This window comes from Eleginops maclovinus, chromosome 5 (genome assembly GCF_036324505.1).
Source record: "Eleginops maclovinus isolate JMC-PN-2008 ecotype Puerto Natales chromosome 5, JC_Emac_rtc_rv5, whole genome shotgun sequence".
Classification (NCBI taxonomy): Eukaryota; Metazoa; Chordata; class Actinopteri; order Perciformes; family Eleginopidae; genus Eleginops; species Eleginops maclovinus.
Window position 1 is genome coordinate 18,235,098 of NC_086353.1, and position 16,803 is coordinate 18,251,900.

Below are 16,803 nucleotides of genomic sequence, written 5' to 3' on the forward strand. Positions count from 1 at the left end.
ATATATAAATAAATTGGTGTCACCTACATAATTATAATGTGTACAATTTTAGAATCAACCAGACATCGTGTGTTATCTGATGCGTCTTTAGCATAACGTTTAAATTGGGAGCGACCAACTCTTAAACACACGAGTACCACAGAAGAAGAACGAAATTAGGTAATTTGAATGTTTTATTTTAAGTATTTAAAAACAAGCTGTAAAAAATAACATCTAAAAAAAAAAAAAAAGCATACAGTAACAGAATCTATTGGAACAAAAAAACAAAATCAGACAAAGATGGGGAAATTTAACTGAGGGAGGTCAAGCACACAAACATGCACACACAACCAACCTACATTGTGTAGGACAGTTAATGCCTTATTACAGCCAACTTACACACATTTCTGTTCAGTAGCATACACTGTATACAGACACACACAACCCCCTTAAGGAAAGTAATTACAATGAATAAAATTAAAAATAACAAAAATCAGGACAGCAGGGGAAAATACACCTGCAATATACACTGGGAATGTTAAAAAAAAAAAATATTAAAAAAAAAGGTACCAAGAAGAAAGAAACAAATGGTTTAATTTTTCTTACAAACATAATTTCTGAATATATTCAAAATACTGCTAGAACGTTTATTTTTTACCCTCAGGAAATTGTGAGGGAAAAACTACTTAAACGTGTGTCAGTGTCAGGATGCTGCTGTGCTAGCTTGCAAACAAAGATGCTTATTTCACTTTTTTAAATGAGCAAAATTATTACAAGGTGTGGGTGACGTGAAGGGGCAAACTGAATATTAACCCAAGTAGTTATTTAGTGCTTTGTTCAATTCTTGGGTGATCCCTTTTCTCTTCAATTTTGACTTTAAAAAACAAGAAGATTGGAATAGAAAATGTCTGGCTGGATGAGAATGGTCTTGTCTTGTCAAAGCCAAAAGAAAATCTCTTGATAGAAAAGACGAACAAGTCCAGAGGGCCATCACAACCTTCAAACAGGCTGAGCCAATTGTTTACTGGGCCTGTAATGAGAGAAAAGTTGAATTAGTATTGTAGTTCGCATAGGTTTTGCACTTTGAAAAGGAACTGAATGCAGTTTCCATGTTCTTAAAATTTGAAAAAAAAAAACACCACAGGTCACTCAAAATCTCTGAAGATGAAGTTATTAAACACCTGCATTACAGTATTTTATTCTAAACACAAAAGGCCTAGGTGTGAAAACATAACTATGAAAACTGGCTTCAACCAATTTTGTACAGTGAATGTTCTCGTCAGGCAATTGAACAAACTGAACCTATGCAGCCATAAAGTTAATGTGTTAGTTTTTCCAGGTATGCGTTACCTGTTGTCCCTGCTGTGGAGCACCGCCCTGTCCAGGCCCCTGCCCTGGCTGTCCATAGTAGGCAGCCTGCTGTCTGTAGTACTCAGCCCAGGCCGCACTGTAGTCCTGCTGGCCTCCAGCTGCAGCTCCGCCTGGTGCTGCTGCTGCTGCCGGGCCCGGAGCAGCTGCAGCCCCTCCAGCTGGCTGGGCTGGAAAAACACAACAAAAACAGTTAGTACTGGATGCTCAGTCATGTACTCGTTTCATTTCACATTAACAACTGACTATTTCACATGCAATACTAAACTCTCACAAATAGAACCTTGTAGTTTTAAGCTCACACTTTCCAGCTCACTTACTCATGCCCATCTTCTTGTAGTACTCTTCCCAGGCTTTAGTATAGTCTGGCTGTCCCCCAGAAGCCTGCTGTCCCTGTCCCTGGTCCCCTGGTGCTGCTGCAGCAGGGGCTCCTGGGCTCTGGGCTGCCATGGCACCCCCTGGCTGTTGGCCATAATATTGTGCATAGTATGCTGCCCATGCTGCGTTTGGATCTGCTGCTGCTGCCTTATCTAAGGAGGCGAGGGAGAAAAATGATACATTAAGTTATACAAAACATTTCAAACAATTAGGAAACCTTGCAAGATAAAATAACTTTTGAGAAAAGTACATTGTAAAAATGTGTACAAAATACTCACTGGGGTCATGTTGACCAGGGGCTTGCCACTGCTGGTAGTTACCTCCCCAGCCCTGTGGACAGTACTGGGCGCCACCAGGTGCAGCTCCACTGCAGAGAAGGAAGAGAGCGTTTTAACAAACGTACTTATTTATCAGTCTCCCCTGGGGGGAAAATTCACAAATCCCGCATTCCAGTATTTGTAAATTGCACTTACTGTGGAGCACCACCGGGAGGCCCTGCATTATAAGGGTTTGGGTTAAAGTGACCCATAGGACCACCTGGGCCACCTGGGCCTCCTGGGCCACCAGGACCACCAGGACCACCGCCCACAGGACACAATGGAGCCTGGAAAGAGGAGAACATTTAAAATAGGAATTAGTTCAGAGGATGCATTATCTTTTGACAACAGCTTGAACAGAGTTTTCCTAGGCTCCGTAAGTCACTCGAACACACCTCAATCTTCTCTTCTATAAGCTGCTTTGCATGGTCAATCTGTTGGGGGGACCCTCGGATGATAAACAGTTTGAAGTTGGGGTCACCGTTTGGTGGTGGCTGACGAGAGATCTCCACAAATGCACCGGTCTGTTGGTTGATGGACTTCACATTCTCCCCTCCTCTGCCAATGACGAGCCCACATTTGTGCGCAGGAATAGAGAAAGTCATCTCTCCTCCCGGTGGGCCCCAGTTGCCCTGGCCTCTGCCTCGTCCCCTACCACCAGATGGCATCCCTTCACCAGGGGGGCCCTGTGGAGGAAACAAACTTTACATTAGGTTCTACTGGTCTACGGCCAACTAATGCTTTTGTGTTCTGTCATCAGCAAGAATTGAACACCTACCCCCTGCCCGCCCTCCTCCCGTGCGCGGATGCTCTGTAGCAGTTCAGTGATGATGGATGCAGCGTGCTGACACTGGTCTGGTGGACCCATGATATGGGCTATTTTATCAGGACCGGTTCCATCATCTGTGAGGAAAGACAAAAGGAGAGGTGGGTTTATTAGTGGGGGTTTGGGATAAAATGGGAACAACTATCTGATAAAAAATAAGCATACTATACATATCCCTTAATGTATACCTGCTTTGACATTTTACTCCAAAATATATGTGGAGAGCTCACCTGGTTTAAACTGAATCTTCACTCCAGCATCATTCTGGATCTTCTTGATCATCTCCCCACTTCGGCCAATCACAACTCCCACAGAGTGGCGGGGCACAGCAATCTGTTGAATTAAAAAATAAAGTTATAGCACAAACAATTGACTCTTACCTATTAATCACATTTATGTTAAACCTGCACCACACATTCACACAATATCCAACAATCCTCCTTAATGCCACTTCTCCGTTATAGTCAGGTAGGGAAACAATTATTTGAATACAGAAATCAAAGCTACGACTAAATGCTGAAATTAACATAACTTACATCAATGCCACCACCGCCACTACCGATGCCACCACCGATCCCGCCGCCGCCACCTCCACCTCCGCCCATCCTTGATCCAAATTCGTTCCTGTCTCCAAATCCTGCATGATCCCTCTCTCGTAGAATCTCATTCACCATGTCCTTTGCTTGCTAAAAACAAAACATGCAATGCTTTAAAAAGGGTAAATGGGGGCATACGACATTTCGCTAGTCAAAACTATATACAGTATTTACTACAGTGGAGTTAAACAGTACCTGCACTTTGTAGGGGTCTCCAATAATGCGTAGGGGCTTATCTATGTTGGGTGGCTGGGATCCGTCTTGAATAAGAATCATTTTCACTCCAGCCCGCTCCTAAGATTTTGCAGCAGACGAATGTTGCATTAATCACACTGCTAATTTACCAAATGTCAACAAAAACATTTTACGCTGTTTACAGGTTGAAGTGAGCTTTTAAAAATTAGGACCAAACTTCTTCTCCCAAAACATTTTTTATTCATCTTTCCAATATTTGTATCGTGAAGCATTCTGAATCGTGAGTTATATGAAGGTTTCCTGTAGTTCTTACCTGTAGTTGTTTGATGGTCTCTCCTCCTTTACCGATGATGAGGCCGGCCTTGCCTGCAGGGATGATCATCTCCTGCATGGAACCACCACCACCTCCTCCTCCACCACCACCACCACCACCACCTCCTCCTCCACCACTACCTCCTCCTCCTGACTGCCCATTGGTCGTCTCATGACCCCTCGACACAATGTCATCTATGAGGGCCTTTGCTCTCCTGGAGGTAAATGTAAGTGAAAAAACAATTGAGAAACAAGAGAGTATCATGGCATTAAAAAATAGTTTAGTAGCCCATAATATTGTTTGTTTTTTGTCTCTTGGCATTAACGGTGGTATTGAACAGTAGAGAAACCAACAAATAGAGGGGAATGAGATGCGACAGTTCCGCCTCTGGAATTGAATCAACAACATTGCAGCTATAGGGCATGTGCTGTAGCCATGCGGTAACAAAAGGCACTCTGTGTCAAGCTATTCAATATAATTACAGACAATGTGTTGAACGATACTTTGTTGTGATCCATTTGTGCACACTTAAAGTCACGCTGAATGATGGGCATTGCCTAGCATAGCTCCAATACTGGAAGGTGTTCAAAATGAGAAAAATTACAGGCAAGAAGGCAGTCTATGCAGCAATTGTAGCTTAGCATTGGTAACAACATTTGAGGTTGTGCCAGCCCCCGCTGAAACAACAGTAGTAGTGCTTCTTGACCGTGGTTGTTTCATACACAGCAAACAAAAGTCAAAGCCAAACCAAGGTTTACTCATTTAGATCAAGTTTTGTCCAATTGGCATTTTTTCTGCACTGTCTGGCAGCTTTCTCTTGGATGCATGCTTGTGTATGCTATGGCCCTTCACAGCCAGTATTTTGGCAACCTTTGCCAAGGATAATTTTTGAACCACATGGAGGGAAAAATTACTGCCCTAAAGCCAAAACTCTGTAGAAATATCCCAATAGGGCCAATTGTTTCCACTGCATAAAACAAAAAAGAAGATAGGCCATAGACTCCCCGGAACCCAAACTTTGTGTTAGAGTTGAGTTTTAAAATGAGAAATACTTGGGTTTTTTAATTAAAACAAACTTACTGTATGGCATCTGGTGACCCTGTCAGAGAAACACTTCTATCTGGAAGACCGGCACTGTCTATGAATCAAAATAAAAAATATACATCAGTCCAGAAGAAAGTGTGTGTGTGTGTGTGTGGGGGGGGGGAATTATTTACTTCTGGGGTCATGTCTCACCGTGCGCTATCTGGACCTTGCAGCCAGAATCCTGCTGTATTTTGTTAATCTGCTCACCCCCTCGGCCGATTACTGTAGGGAAAACAGGACAGAGATTTAGATTGTAGTTGGAACATTTACAACGCAGGTATCATGTCTATGGTTTAAGAGACATGAGTGCATGTACTTACTGAGCCCGACCATGCCATCAGGCACTCTGAACTCTTCTGTCATTGTGGAGGACCGGACACTGCAGACAATTAAAAAACAAAAATGATTAGTGAAATATAGAGGATTACATACAAGTCAAAGCCACAAGCACTAAAAGTGTTAATGGAAAAGGAAAAGAGAATCCACTCTATACCTTTGTTGGGACAGGGCAGCCAGCTGAGCTCCAATAGCTGTAAGAGAGAAAGTTCGGTGTTAAAAGGAGGTTGTAAAACTGAGGCGAGGGAGTGTTTTAGTAGGATCAATGAGAGATTTAACGTACACAATGCAGAATCAATTTCACCCTGTGATGCTACCTTCTTGGCATCGGGTTCATCTGAAAACAGAAGAAAAAGTGAGTCTACAATGTGGACTAAAAATGCAGACAAAGAGCCTGTTTGAGCTGATGTTTACCTGCTTCTTCCAGGGATCTTTTCTGTGATGTGAATGGATAGTTCTCAGATCCTCCGTTGTTGCTCACTGAAGGAACACCGTCTCCACCAATTTTAGCTGCAATCTAAAAAGACAAATGAAATAAATAGTGGTTATGAAGAAAGACATTCTCATTTAAAGTGGTACAATGCAGATCAATTTACTTGCGAGGAGCACTACACTAATGTTGTAATCTGGACTTGGAGAATACAATTTTAAGATACAAAAATGTTGTCATTGTTGTGGAGTCAGAAAGATCTATGCATTTTATATGCAGGAAAGATCCGAGTGGCATTATGGGAAATGTAGGATCTAAGTCTTTTTGGAGTTTACTGTGGATTAAAAGTCACGATTTCCACCAACAGTGCATTCAAAGCAACTTCATTAAACCGGAAACAATTCATTCATTAAATCAAGCTTCACGAATGTTGACCTTACTGTATTTTTGTGTTTTGTATGTTTGTTTATTGCATTAGCACCTACTGCACTCACGATGTTCCTCGAATAATCGAGTATTATTAAACAATAATGCCACCATAATTCGTTGCAGCCATAACCTGTATAACCAAACCTATCAGTAAGGTAAAGTTAGATTCACAGTCTTACCCTTCAACGTGAAATAAATACCCACAAAGCCGTGAAATATCAGTCAATAAATAATCTATTAGCATCCTTTTGTCCATGTAATGCTAGTTATCAATACAATGTGGAAAGCCGGTCAGATTATCCTATTACACGACGATCATAGTGCGATGCCAATGTTGTTAATTTTTCAATTCACCTAAAATGGCGTTTTACACATGGAGGGAGAAAGTTCCTGACCAGCGTACCGTTAACTAACGTTATAGTTAGGACCGGACCGAGCTAACTTAGCCGAAGCAGCTAGTCCATATAACCTAACCCGGGGAGTCCGGTGGGGACAAGACATTTAAATTATAATTAGCTAACGTTATGCATTATATTAAAGCCGTACCTACGTTTCTGTTGCTACCGAGTTTCTCCAACAAACATATCGACTGATTACCCCACCTGGCGAGTGTGTGTAAGACAAATGAATGGCATAGCTACTAGCAAGCTAGCTAGCTCGCTCGCTAGTTACCCAAAGCTAACGTCACGGGTAATTAAGCTAGCTGCCGTTTACCACCAGCTAACTACCGTTAGCTCGCCAGCTGTCTGCTCTTCTAGTCGAGTGCTTTCTTACCTGTCTGGCTCGTTGTACTGCATCAGCAAAAGCGTCGTTTTTCATCCCAGCACCGACTCCGTTAGTCGGCAGACCGCCGTAATCAGACATGCTGCTCACAAGAGGCAAATAGACACAGGGGGCAGGCTGGGTAGCTTCGGCCGGGTCGAGCTGCGCAGAAGCGGGAAGGCTAAACAGGAGCGTAAGGGGGACACCAATGTGCGTACCACGCCGGCAAACTTCCCTGCTTAAAATAGCCAATCAGAGAATCCTTAACCCGCGTCCTTTTCTTCTTCTCCGCCAACATCCAGAAAGATACCGCCACCTCCTGGGGTGTAGGAGCAGCGTTTCTAAGAATATGTTGAGGGGATTGGGCTGTATAAAAGTGTAATAATTATGTACTTAGCATTACTGATGTATTATGTACAAACTATAACACAATGGAATAATATATTAACCGTTGAGGTGGACATAAAGACAGTAGATAAGGGGGCTTAACTACATTATTCAAGTGACTGCATTCTATTTGACCAACAATAACAAAGTATTATTAATATTCTAAGTCATTTTAGCAGATCATTCATTTATTTGGCAAAATACCTATGAATTTACAAACTTGTAAAATAAAGCTTTACCAAAAATATGTGCTCAGTCATATTTGTTAGGAAACGAGATTAGGTCTAAATCAGGTCTGCATGTGAGTTGTGCCATTTGCTATTCCAGTTGCATTTGCAACTATTGTTAAACTGAGTAACTTAGTCAATCCATATTAATGATAGTGAAACAGTGCTAAGGATATGAAATTCCGTGGTGCAGTTGCACAGCAAACAAAGGCCATCAGGCCGAACAAGGTTTAGTCAATCAAAAAGACACAATTTAAACCATGGCACAGTTATGTCATCAGGCTGTTGTGTCTACAGAAAGCTATCACTTCATTTCAGTTCTTCAGATAAAGCTCAGAGGCATTTATTTAACACCAGCAGCACCATGTATGCATTTATTGCCACATTCCATAATAAATAATGAAACATCAGACATGTTTATTGGCATTAAATCTAATTTCTTATGTTTCATGAAACATACAAAGCAAACTCTTTGCCATAGTGTTAAAACTGCACATTGTGCATATACAGTATAGTTTCTGAAAATACTTTGTGGCACTGGACCCCGTTGTGCGTTTCAAACAAAGAAACATTTATAAAACATGAACATTTGCATGAGAGGTTATTACGAATCCTCTGCTTCTTGATATGGCTTTTGGAAGCTCCACTCCAGTAGAAGAGATGTCCTGTCTTGTGCTTTTTTTCAGTAGTAATTGTTCCGGAAAAGAGAAGATCGACTTTTTCAGTTGTAATTGAAGACTTTTGTTCTGTCATTTTTGTTGTTGTTGTACACCTCATCTGTAGTATTTGTAAAATTTGTTTAAGACATTTCAATCCAAGTCCGGACTCTTGAACTCCACCAATGAGCAGCGACTTCAGGTTCCCCTCACTTCGAGAACAGGAAGTTGAATCAGTCCTCCAATCAATCCAGTATCTTCTCTATCTACTACCTAAGAGAGAGAAAAATAATGCTGTAGGAATGTAACATGACTTCCAAATTTGGTACCGGTTTGTTCTCAGGCAAGTTAATGCAAGTCTTCATCTGTCAATGCAGTGGCATGAGTTGATTAGCATTCACACAACTGCTGGCATGCACTGCAATGCAATATATCACACGTGAAACTCGTCACAGCAGCTGCCAGTTCTGGGGTGGTCCAATCTGTTGTTTTTCTCTTTTCCTTTAATGGTTTATTTTTCATCCTATCATCATAGGTCATAGGAGCATGAATCCATCCAAAGTCGAGGCCGATTTCCTCATGCATAGTCGACAGATCTGTACGTGCTTTTGATGAGAGTCAACCCAAACCATCTAAAACCTTTCCTACCCCTTCACTCCCACCCCCCTCCTACCCTCAATGTCCACTCCGAGCATTATCCTTGTGTATTCGTAGACGACGTAGGACACGGTGACAGCAGGGATGACTTTCAGGAGGTTGGGGGAAATTCCACGATAAAGTCCTGCCACACCCTCCTGGGTCACGATGTTTTGTAGCAAGGCCACCATGGAGGGTTTATCGGCTCCCTTCAATGAAGCTGAGAGGAGAAGAAAGGTGAGCTCCACCATCACATTTGGTTCTCTCACAACTTTTTTAGCTCAATAAAGTACAATACGAATAGTATTGCATTTCATGTTTCGTGAAAATACAGCACAAGTCTGGAATTACATAACTGTTTTTCTTTCCCAAAGCGCATGATGTACTGAGAAAAAAATGTAAGTTTAATTTAAGATACACATGCTTTATTAATTTAGCTAAATAATAACAAGGACCTCAATTTATCGTTTTACAGTGTTGGGATTTGCCATTTAACATGTTAGTCAATAAATACAGATGAATAAAAGTGTCACATTTATGGGTCATTGAGTGGTTCTATCAGTGAAAAACATTAAAAAAAAAGGCCTTTGCGGTTAATAGAACAAAGCCCAATCGCACACTTAATAATACAATTAAAGAACAAAATAAGAGTCCAAGTAAAACAAAGGCCTGATAAGAGTTGCTTGGCAAAATGAAGCCTTGGACAGTGTTGGAGCTGTAACTCATGCTTTTATCAGCGCTCTCACTACCATCATATTAGGGAAAATCTTTCTAATTTATTCCTCCAGCAGCATCCAAAGGACTTTGAGAATCTATGACATTTAAGGTCCTGGAGTTTCACTGTGGCCCAATAAAGTTACTTAGAAATAACTATCTGTATCTATTAGTGTGACCACAGTAATCCTGACCTTGTGCCTGCATTCGAGTGCGGATCAATGCCAGAGGGTAACTTGCTAGCTGTCCACAGGTACTTGAAACAGCACCGCAACCAACCAGCACCGTGACCCCTGGGTCAGCTAAACCTTGGTTCCTGTTCAGCCAGGCAAACTTCAGAGTCTGTGGAGTAGAGGGAGTGAGAAGAAGATACACAGCAATGACATGCACCGCAACAGCTTTCTTCTCTTAGTGGCATTCTGACCTCATAGACAGCCAGGTCGATGCCGGCATAAGGGACGATACTCAGCAGGTTGGGTACATAGCCCTTGTACAAAGCTGCTAGACCTTCTCTGTGTAGGATCTGTTTGGCACAGTCCATGATTCCTGAGTATTGGCCTGTCTTTCCTATTGTGAGACGGGTCTTCAGCACCTGTTTGTAAAAGAGAAGAGATGGAAAGGATATGGCAAGAAAGAGGAATGTTTTTTCACTTGTCATGCATTTTCTTGACACTATGAAAGTTGTTTTAATGTGGTTATTACCCTGATATTACCTCCATTGGGTAGATGGCTGTCTGAGCTGTAGCTCCGGCCAAAGAACCAGCAACAAACCTCTCATGAATCCTCAGACTTCTTGATTCATTTCTGCTACGGATCATTTTCTTGATCTACGAGTTATGGAGGGAAAGATAGATAAAGTAAGGCTAATTTCAGAGAGCTTTATCATAGACAAATTGCAAACAATTTAAAATTGATCAACTGTCACTGTCAAAGCATGGTGGATAGTAACAGATAGGAGTAGGAGTAAGAGAAAGAAATGAAGATAGAGATTAAGGATGAATAAATGTTTAAAAGTGCAAAAACAAATACCAAACATAAGGGAAGGTCTCTCTACCTGTTCATAAGCTGTGAACTTGATAGCAGTTTCTGGAGCAATTTTAAGCACGTTGATTCCATTGCCCCTCCACAGTGAGCGTAGTCCTCCTTCTTTGATCATATACTGAAAACTGTTCAGCACATTCCCTTTAAATTCAATGAAACCATTCACCTGGGAGAGCAGTCAGAGAACAACACATGAGCATGAATGGTCCTGTGGTTCAGACTGATCCAAGAGATGAGATCATAACCGTCTGACTGACCTGTCGGAAGACTTTGAGGCGGTCTAAGGGGGCTGTCCCAGTCCGAGATACACATCCAGCAATGCCTCCGGCCATCAGCTGCCGCCACACATAGCCAGACTTCTTCTCCTCTTCAGTGAATTCATCAGGAACTGTAAGCTGCTCACCTATATCCAACATCTACTGAACCCGTGGTGAATGGAAAGAGGATCAGAAATTATGATAATAAAGGGGCGAAAGTAAAATAGAAATAGTTCACAAAAAAGGCAATATGTGTCTGTCAGTCGGAGGCGGAACAATTTACTTGGAGGGCCATTTTCCTGGTTTCCTTTGTTGAACTGTATGTTATCAATGTTCTTATATACTGTGTATGTGACCTCACCATTGAACGTTTCCAGTAGCGCGCTACGTCCTCCATGTTGGTGAGAGGCTTAAACAGGAAGAAGTCCCGCCACTCATTCCAGTCAATGGTCATGGTACCATCTCTGTCCATTCTGAGTGACAAACATAGGAAGAAATAATGAAAATAATTAGGATCATTCAATTACCAAATGTGTTACAGAGGATGGATTAATAATTCAGAAATGACAATGAGGAAGCCTTTAATGTATGAGAAGACATGTTGGTTAACCACAGTAACCTATCAGAGGAACTGAAAATACAAAACTAAAAATATTATTAAGAAATTAAAGCAGTACATGCTGTGCCTACTGGGATTAAACAGTACATTTTGTTCTAAAAATGCGGTTTAGTAATCAGCCCTTCCAATTCAAGATGCAGGAAGTTGTGGAAACTCTAGTCTTCACAAGAGAGAGCAATACAACGTCTGTAATTGTGCAATTTTTTCAAAGAACATGGGGAGAAGCGACCAGTTTTAGGAGGAAGTGGCTTTGTTGTGTTCAGTTTTAAAGACAAAGAAGCTAAAGCAGTCCATTAAATTACAACACTTACTGTCAGTGGAGCCCATACCAAGGTAAGAAATGTTTAAGACAGCACAGAAGGAAAAAACTAGGCTGATGCACACACCTGTTTCTTTGTTGGGAGTTGTTACTATTGCCATGTTTGTGGATGTTCTTACTTTAGATCCTAATGTGATGTTATATGAGATATGAATGACTGTGAGCAGACCTTTGCAGAATCCTGGAGGCATCTTTGAGGCTGACTTCCACGCCAACGGTACGCAGAGAGTGCTGGATCTCTGCTGCATCAATCTGTCCTGTAAGTACCCAACAGTCACACCCAGTTGAAGGACGAAAGATGATAGCATTGAAAAAATATATTTTGTTATTGTGTTATTAATTCTTGTTCTAAGTGGTGGCTGCTACACACCGTCATTGTTTTTGTCCAGATTCCTGAACATGAGTTTGAGTTCTTTTTCATGGACTCGGAGATACTGCGTGAACTCTTCAAAGTCCAATACTCCATCCTGGTTGGTGTCCCCGGCTTTTACAATCTGAAAACACAGATAGCCAGGTCAATGAAAAACAACATTTCTGAGCATTTAGCAGATATTTGGTCAGGTGCCATCAAAGATACAGTTTGCCTGAAGGAACTGGTCAGAGAACGGCCAATTATTTTTTACTGGAATACAAAATATATAATTAAGCCCACCCACACCTCGATCATCAGTATCAAGCTGTTGGATTTTTGTAAATGTGGTCTATAACACATGCTTCACAACAGAGGTGACCCAGACAGCTGCAAAACACCAAGAGATCACGGTTGGACTCAACACATTAAAACGTTTAGATACTTCAAGGTATTTTAAATGAATATCAAATTATTATTATTATTATTATTATTATTATTTAGGTGGTCCCAGTCAAATATAACTTATTATCTGACGTAGTCTAAATGAGTGGTTTCCTAAATGTAAAAAGTAAAAGACCCCTTAAAGTAAAGCTTTGAATTGAGACCCCTCATTACCAGTTGCATACGTTTACTGGTTGTAGATGTCACAGTCTGCTCCCTCACTCACCTATTTTTTTGCATTAGTATTTCTCAGTCACCTGGTAGCAACACCCTGTTTCTCTCTCACTCTGTGTTGCACCCATCAGCTCCATTAGTATATAGGCCCCCTTCACGATCACCTCAGTGCCAGATCATACATCGCAACATGCAAGTCTTTCCCGCATTACCTCCCAGATTGCCCTCCTTGATTCGATCTCGCCTGCAGCTGACCAGTCTGCTCTGCCCGTTTCCCGACCCTGCCTGTACCTGCGTCTCCCATCTCGCCTACTCCTGGAACCCTCGTCTGTCCCCGACCTGCCCTTTGCCTACTGTCTGCCGGTTTGTCTTGTACCAGAACTGTATATTTAAAACTAATAATAATAAAGCTGGTTACCGACTTTCCCTGGTCTCCCATGAATTACACCTTGGTTCTCAACTCGTTCCTGACGGTAGACAATTCAACCAGAAGGGGAACATTTTACCCTGTTGTATTAGTAATCATTTGCAAGTTTAGAGGAACTTTATGTATCAGTTTCAACCAAAATAAATGTCGGTTACAACTGAAAATTGCAAATAAGAATGTAGACAACACCAATACAAAATAGTCAAGAAGAAAAGCTGGACAATGATCTATATGTGAAAAGAGATCAAGTGTAGGACCAAGGGAAAGGTCGTCATTCTCATCTTACCAAGTCCTGCTTCTTGTACCAAAATAGAAAAAACATGCTGCCCTTTAGACGTGGACACACACACACCGACACACACCGACACACACACACCGACACCGACACCGACACCGACACACACACACACACACACACACACACACACACACACACACACACACACCTAAACCAACCTGAAACCTTAACTTTAAAATGTACTTTGTGTCCAGAAAATGTAAACATGTTGATGTCCCAAAAGTGTAATATGCTGTACATTCACATACACACAAATGCAACATGATGTCAGGGAAAGATGTATAAATGGCAAGCCAATATTAAGAGTATTTTACTTGTACTCTCTATGCTTTTCGATTGTCATTTAATGAGCTCTCATTCTTTACTCGTCACGAACTGTATGGAAAGATCCTCATTGTGAATATGTGAAGGTTTGACTTCTAGTTTCACATAGAAACAGACACCAGTCTGGTGGGTAAAGTCCTGGGTTGGTTTGAACCAGCCATCCAACCCATTCCCACATTAGTCAAGACCTTTTACTTATAGTTATTAACACCTGTTTCCATAGCATCGCGGCTGTGTGATAGACATCATGCAATTAAAAAAATGGGAATTATTACAGTCTTATTTTTGGCCCACACACTTTCCGCCAAAACAAACTGTATGAGAATGACAGTAGAAAGACAGACAGACAGACAGACAAAACTTGTGTATTCAAAATAAAGTCATGTTGTTGGTATCCTTGGCTTCTGCTGTTGCACAAACAGAACTGGCAGATCAGAAGAATAAAGAAGGTTATACATAATGGGCCTTCACTAGATGAAGGCCCATTACATACACTGACAAAAACAAACACGGACACATGTGCAACAGGTAAATTAAGGGTTGATTTAACGATGACCCTATCACTAGTAGCAACAAATGATTGCAAAAGAGTGTGTCTGATTGTGTGTGATGCAGGTGTCATACCCTCTCCACGGAGCGTTTGGAAAGCCCTCTGCCTGCCAGTCCTGTCCGTAGTTCGAGGATGTCGATGTGTCCATCTTTGTTGATGTCAAGCTCATCAAACAGCTCAGCCCAGATCTTCTCCCTGTCCTGGTCCGGATCAGGGGGGTTGCTGTCCTGGCATTGCGCCCAAGGGAACCAAGTCCATTGGGGTCTCATAACTGGTGCCAGGCAGAATCTGCTGATGGGATACAGGGGCATCAATTTGCACACCCACAATGGACAGTTTTACTACAATGCATGCACAGAACCAGAGATCTTCTTCCTTATCAAAACCTTGCACCTACATTTACCACAATGCAACTGGACTGCTGACAGTTTAGTTGTAGGTTGGGAGAGTTATACGCCAATGTTACACTACTGTTGGATAATGTAGACTCAAGAGAGCCTCAAGCCCTAAGAGGACATTAGGTAAATCCCAGGGGAGGAATCGGTTGAATGCATTTTATTAAAACATGCCTCTGAAGAATTTTTTTTTTTTTTCTCTCTTGAAAGATAATTAGACATTCTTTGGACGACAATTATTTAACTACACCCAAAAAAAAGTCCTTGCTTGTATGGAACACAACTATAAATGTATGCACCATGAGCAATCACAAACAGGCATAACCTTTTTTAAGGGATCATAAATACAGGTATGAAACCACTGATTTACATGCATTAAATGTGGCTATGTTTTACTGGATAAACCTTTATTTAAGACATGATGCTATTTTGCAGCCAGTATTTTTTTTTAGTAAAACATTTTTTAACTCAACATTTTTGAGGATCCAAGGAATATATTGATTTGCCAAACACAAGTATCAGGTATTATTTAGTCAATGTATCGATCCTTGCGTAGATTGACGCAGCTCGATCCATATTCCTACAGTAGCAAAGAGCGATTTAGCTTCCCTGTCCAATCATGACGGCGTTAAACTTGTGTCTCACGCTGTTATGTTCGCTGTTATGGTCTTAATCCAAACCCTTAGAGACCATTTTGTCACTCACTCACTGTTTATCTCCAAACCGAGCCGTGGCCCATGGTAGTGTGCAGGAGAACCAGCGAGTCCGGGGATCAGTCCACTGTCCTCAAACCGGGATTAATGAGACGGTAAACGAGCAGAGCCTTCAGTATTCAGCAGGTCCCAAGGTTGTTCTGTGTTCTCCACTTCTGACCGCTCCGTGGAGTAGATTTCACTTCGACTGTTGTTAAGAAAGCAGGAAGCGAGAGACACGCAGCCTCCTCCACGCAGCTACAGCCCGCTGATGGCCTTGTGTAAGCTCCCTGTGTGTGGAGGAAAAAGGAGTGTTAACAGGCTGCTGCTGGGACACTGGGCGGCCAACAGACACTGTACGAATGCAGTATACAGACTATGGCTGGCGACTGACAGTGTCTTATAAATATTAGCCAAATATTATCTTAATTATTGATACTATTATCGGCTAAATTATTGCTGATTCGTCCCTGACATCAGTCTGAAGAAGCCACTACAACGGCTGTAGGATTAAATAAATACTGAGGTCACAAGTCAACAGTGCAAAAATGATGAACAATTCAGTCTACAGACATATTATTTTCAACAACTTAGAACATACATAGGCTAAAATATACCTTCTAGAAAAAAAAAGACAAAAGCAAATTAAGAAGTATGTGAAAACATGTCAAATGCAACATCTCTGCCATTTGCAGTCTGTAACTGTTGTTGTTTGTGTGGTTGACACTGTGTAATATTTGTAAATTGGTAGGACAAAATGTTAAAAAAAAACACCTCTAAATATAAATCTACAAAACTACTGCAAACTACCTCAGTGATAAAGGTATGGTTAAATATATAACAATAATAATGATAATCTGACAGTGTCCATCAGAACTGAACAATATATTATTTGCACAATTTACAGCATATCCGTTGTCTTGAATTACATAAGGTTATACAAGTGTACCTAATGAAGTGGCCGATTAATTTCAATATGCAAACAAACAGCACATGTACAGTGGGGCAAAAAAGTATTTAGTCAGCCACCAATTGTACATCATTCTGTACAGTGAAGGTCAAAGTGAAGGACCTTTAAGTATAACACAATTCAGGGTGGAGGAAATGTTCCTGGCAATAAACTTGATTCTGATTCTGAATATACTACAATATAAAATAAACTACTAAACTGACATTATTCAGCTACTTATAGAGAGTTGAACACATTTGACATTATTATTGGCTTAATTTGACAGTTTCATGACACTACATCATTTGCACGGGAGATCCACATTGACTG

At 41.3% G+C, this 16,803-nt stretch overlaps 2 protein-coding genes across 8 annotated transcripts; both read right to left on the reverse strand.

Moving 5' to 3' along the window:
- Nucleotides 1-160: 160 nt before the first annotated feature.
- On the reverse strand, nt 161-7,248 carry khsrp (KH-type splicing regulatory protein). Of its 2 annotated transcripts, XM_063883748.1 has the most exons (18): nt 7,028-7,248; nt 5,809-5,911; nt 5,678-5,731; nt 5,552-5,588; nt 5,379-5,437; nt 5,209-5,280; nt 5,053-5,110; nt 3,973-4,186; nt 3,660-3,758; nt 3,405-3,554; nt 3,099-3,201; nt 2,821-2,945; nt 2,438-2,728; nt 2,199-2,329; nt 2,004-2,092; nt 1,668-1,877; nt 1,330-1,517; nt 161-1,009 (listed from the first exon to the last, which is right to left on the reverse strand). In XM_063883748.1, the coding sequence occupies exons 1-18, from the start codon at nt 7,115-7,117 to the stop codon at nt 1,001-1,003; spliced, it is 2,082 nt and encodes a 693-aa protein (XP_063739818.1). In that variant the 5' UTR covers nt 7,118-7,248; the 3' UTR covers nt 161-1,000. The 2 variants fall into 2 exon arrangements, with proteins under 2 accessions (XP_063739818.1, XP_063739819.1); XM_063883749.1 differs by lacking the exon at nt 5,678-5,731.
- Nucleotides 7,249-7,947: 699 nt separating this feature from the next.
- LOC134864908 (mitochondrial adenyl nucleotide antiporter SLC25A24-like) lies at nt 7,948-15,959 on the reverse strand. 6 transcript variants are annotated; one of them, XM_063884245.1, is made up of 11 exons: nt 15,538-15,959; nt 14,512-14,725; nt 12,242-12,365; nt 12,041-12,128; nt 11,295-11,406; nt 10,934-11,092; nt 10,690-10,842; nt 10,349-10,462; nt 10,060-10,227; nt 9,830-9,977; nt 7,948-9,141 (listed from the first exon to the last, which is right to left on the reverse strand). In XM_063884245.1, the coding sequence occupies exons 2-11, from the start codon at nt 14,704-14,706 to the stop codon at nt 8,930-8,932; spliced, it is 1,473 nt and encodes a 490-aa protein (XP_063740315.1). In that variant the 5' UTR covers nt 14,707-14,725; nt 15,538-15,959; the 3' UTR covers nt 7,948-8,929. The 6 variants fall into 6 exon arrangements, with proteins under 6 accessions (XP_063740315.1, XP_063740313.1, XP_063740314.1 ...); XM_063884243.1 differs by having other exon boundaries at nt 15,542-15,958; XM_063884244.1 differs by having other exon boundaries at nt 14,512-14,728; nt 15,538-15,958.
- Nucleotides 15,960-16,803: the final 844 nt, after the last annotated feature.

Coding starts and splice junctions, on each gene's coding strand:
- khsrp (XM_063883748.1), bottom strand. CDS start 7,117: ATGTCTGATTACGGCGGTCTGCCGACTAACGGAGTCGGTGCTGGGATG. Junction 5,438..5,551: donor GCTGCCCTGTCCCAACAAAG/GTATAGAGTGGA, acceptor AATTGTCTGCAG/TGTCCGGTCCTCCACAATGA. Junction 3,759..3,972: donor AGACCATCAAACAACTACAG/GTAAGAACTACA, acceptor GCAAAATCTTAG/GAGCGGGCTGGAGTGAAAAT.
- LOC134864908 (XM_063884239.1), bottom strand. CDS start 14,748: ATGCCCCTGTATCCCATCAGCAGATTCTGCCTGGCACCAGTTATGAGA. Junction 11,093..11,294: donor GCTACTGGAAACGTTCAATG/GTGAGGTCACAT, acceptor CGGGTTCAGTAG/ATGTTGGATATAGGTGAGCA. Junction 9,142..9,829: donor CACTCGAATGCAGGCACAAG/GTCAGGATTACT, acceptor TTCTCCTCTCAG/CTTCATTGAAGGGAGCCGAT.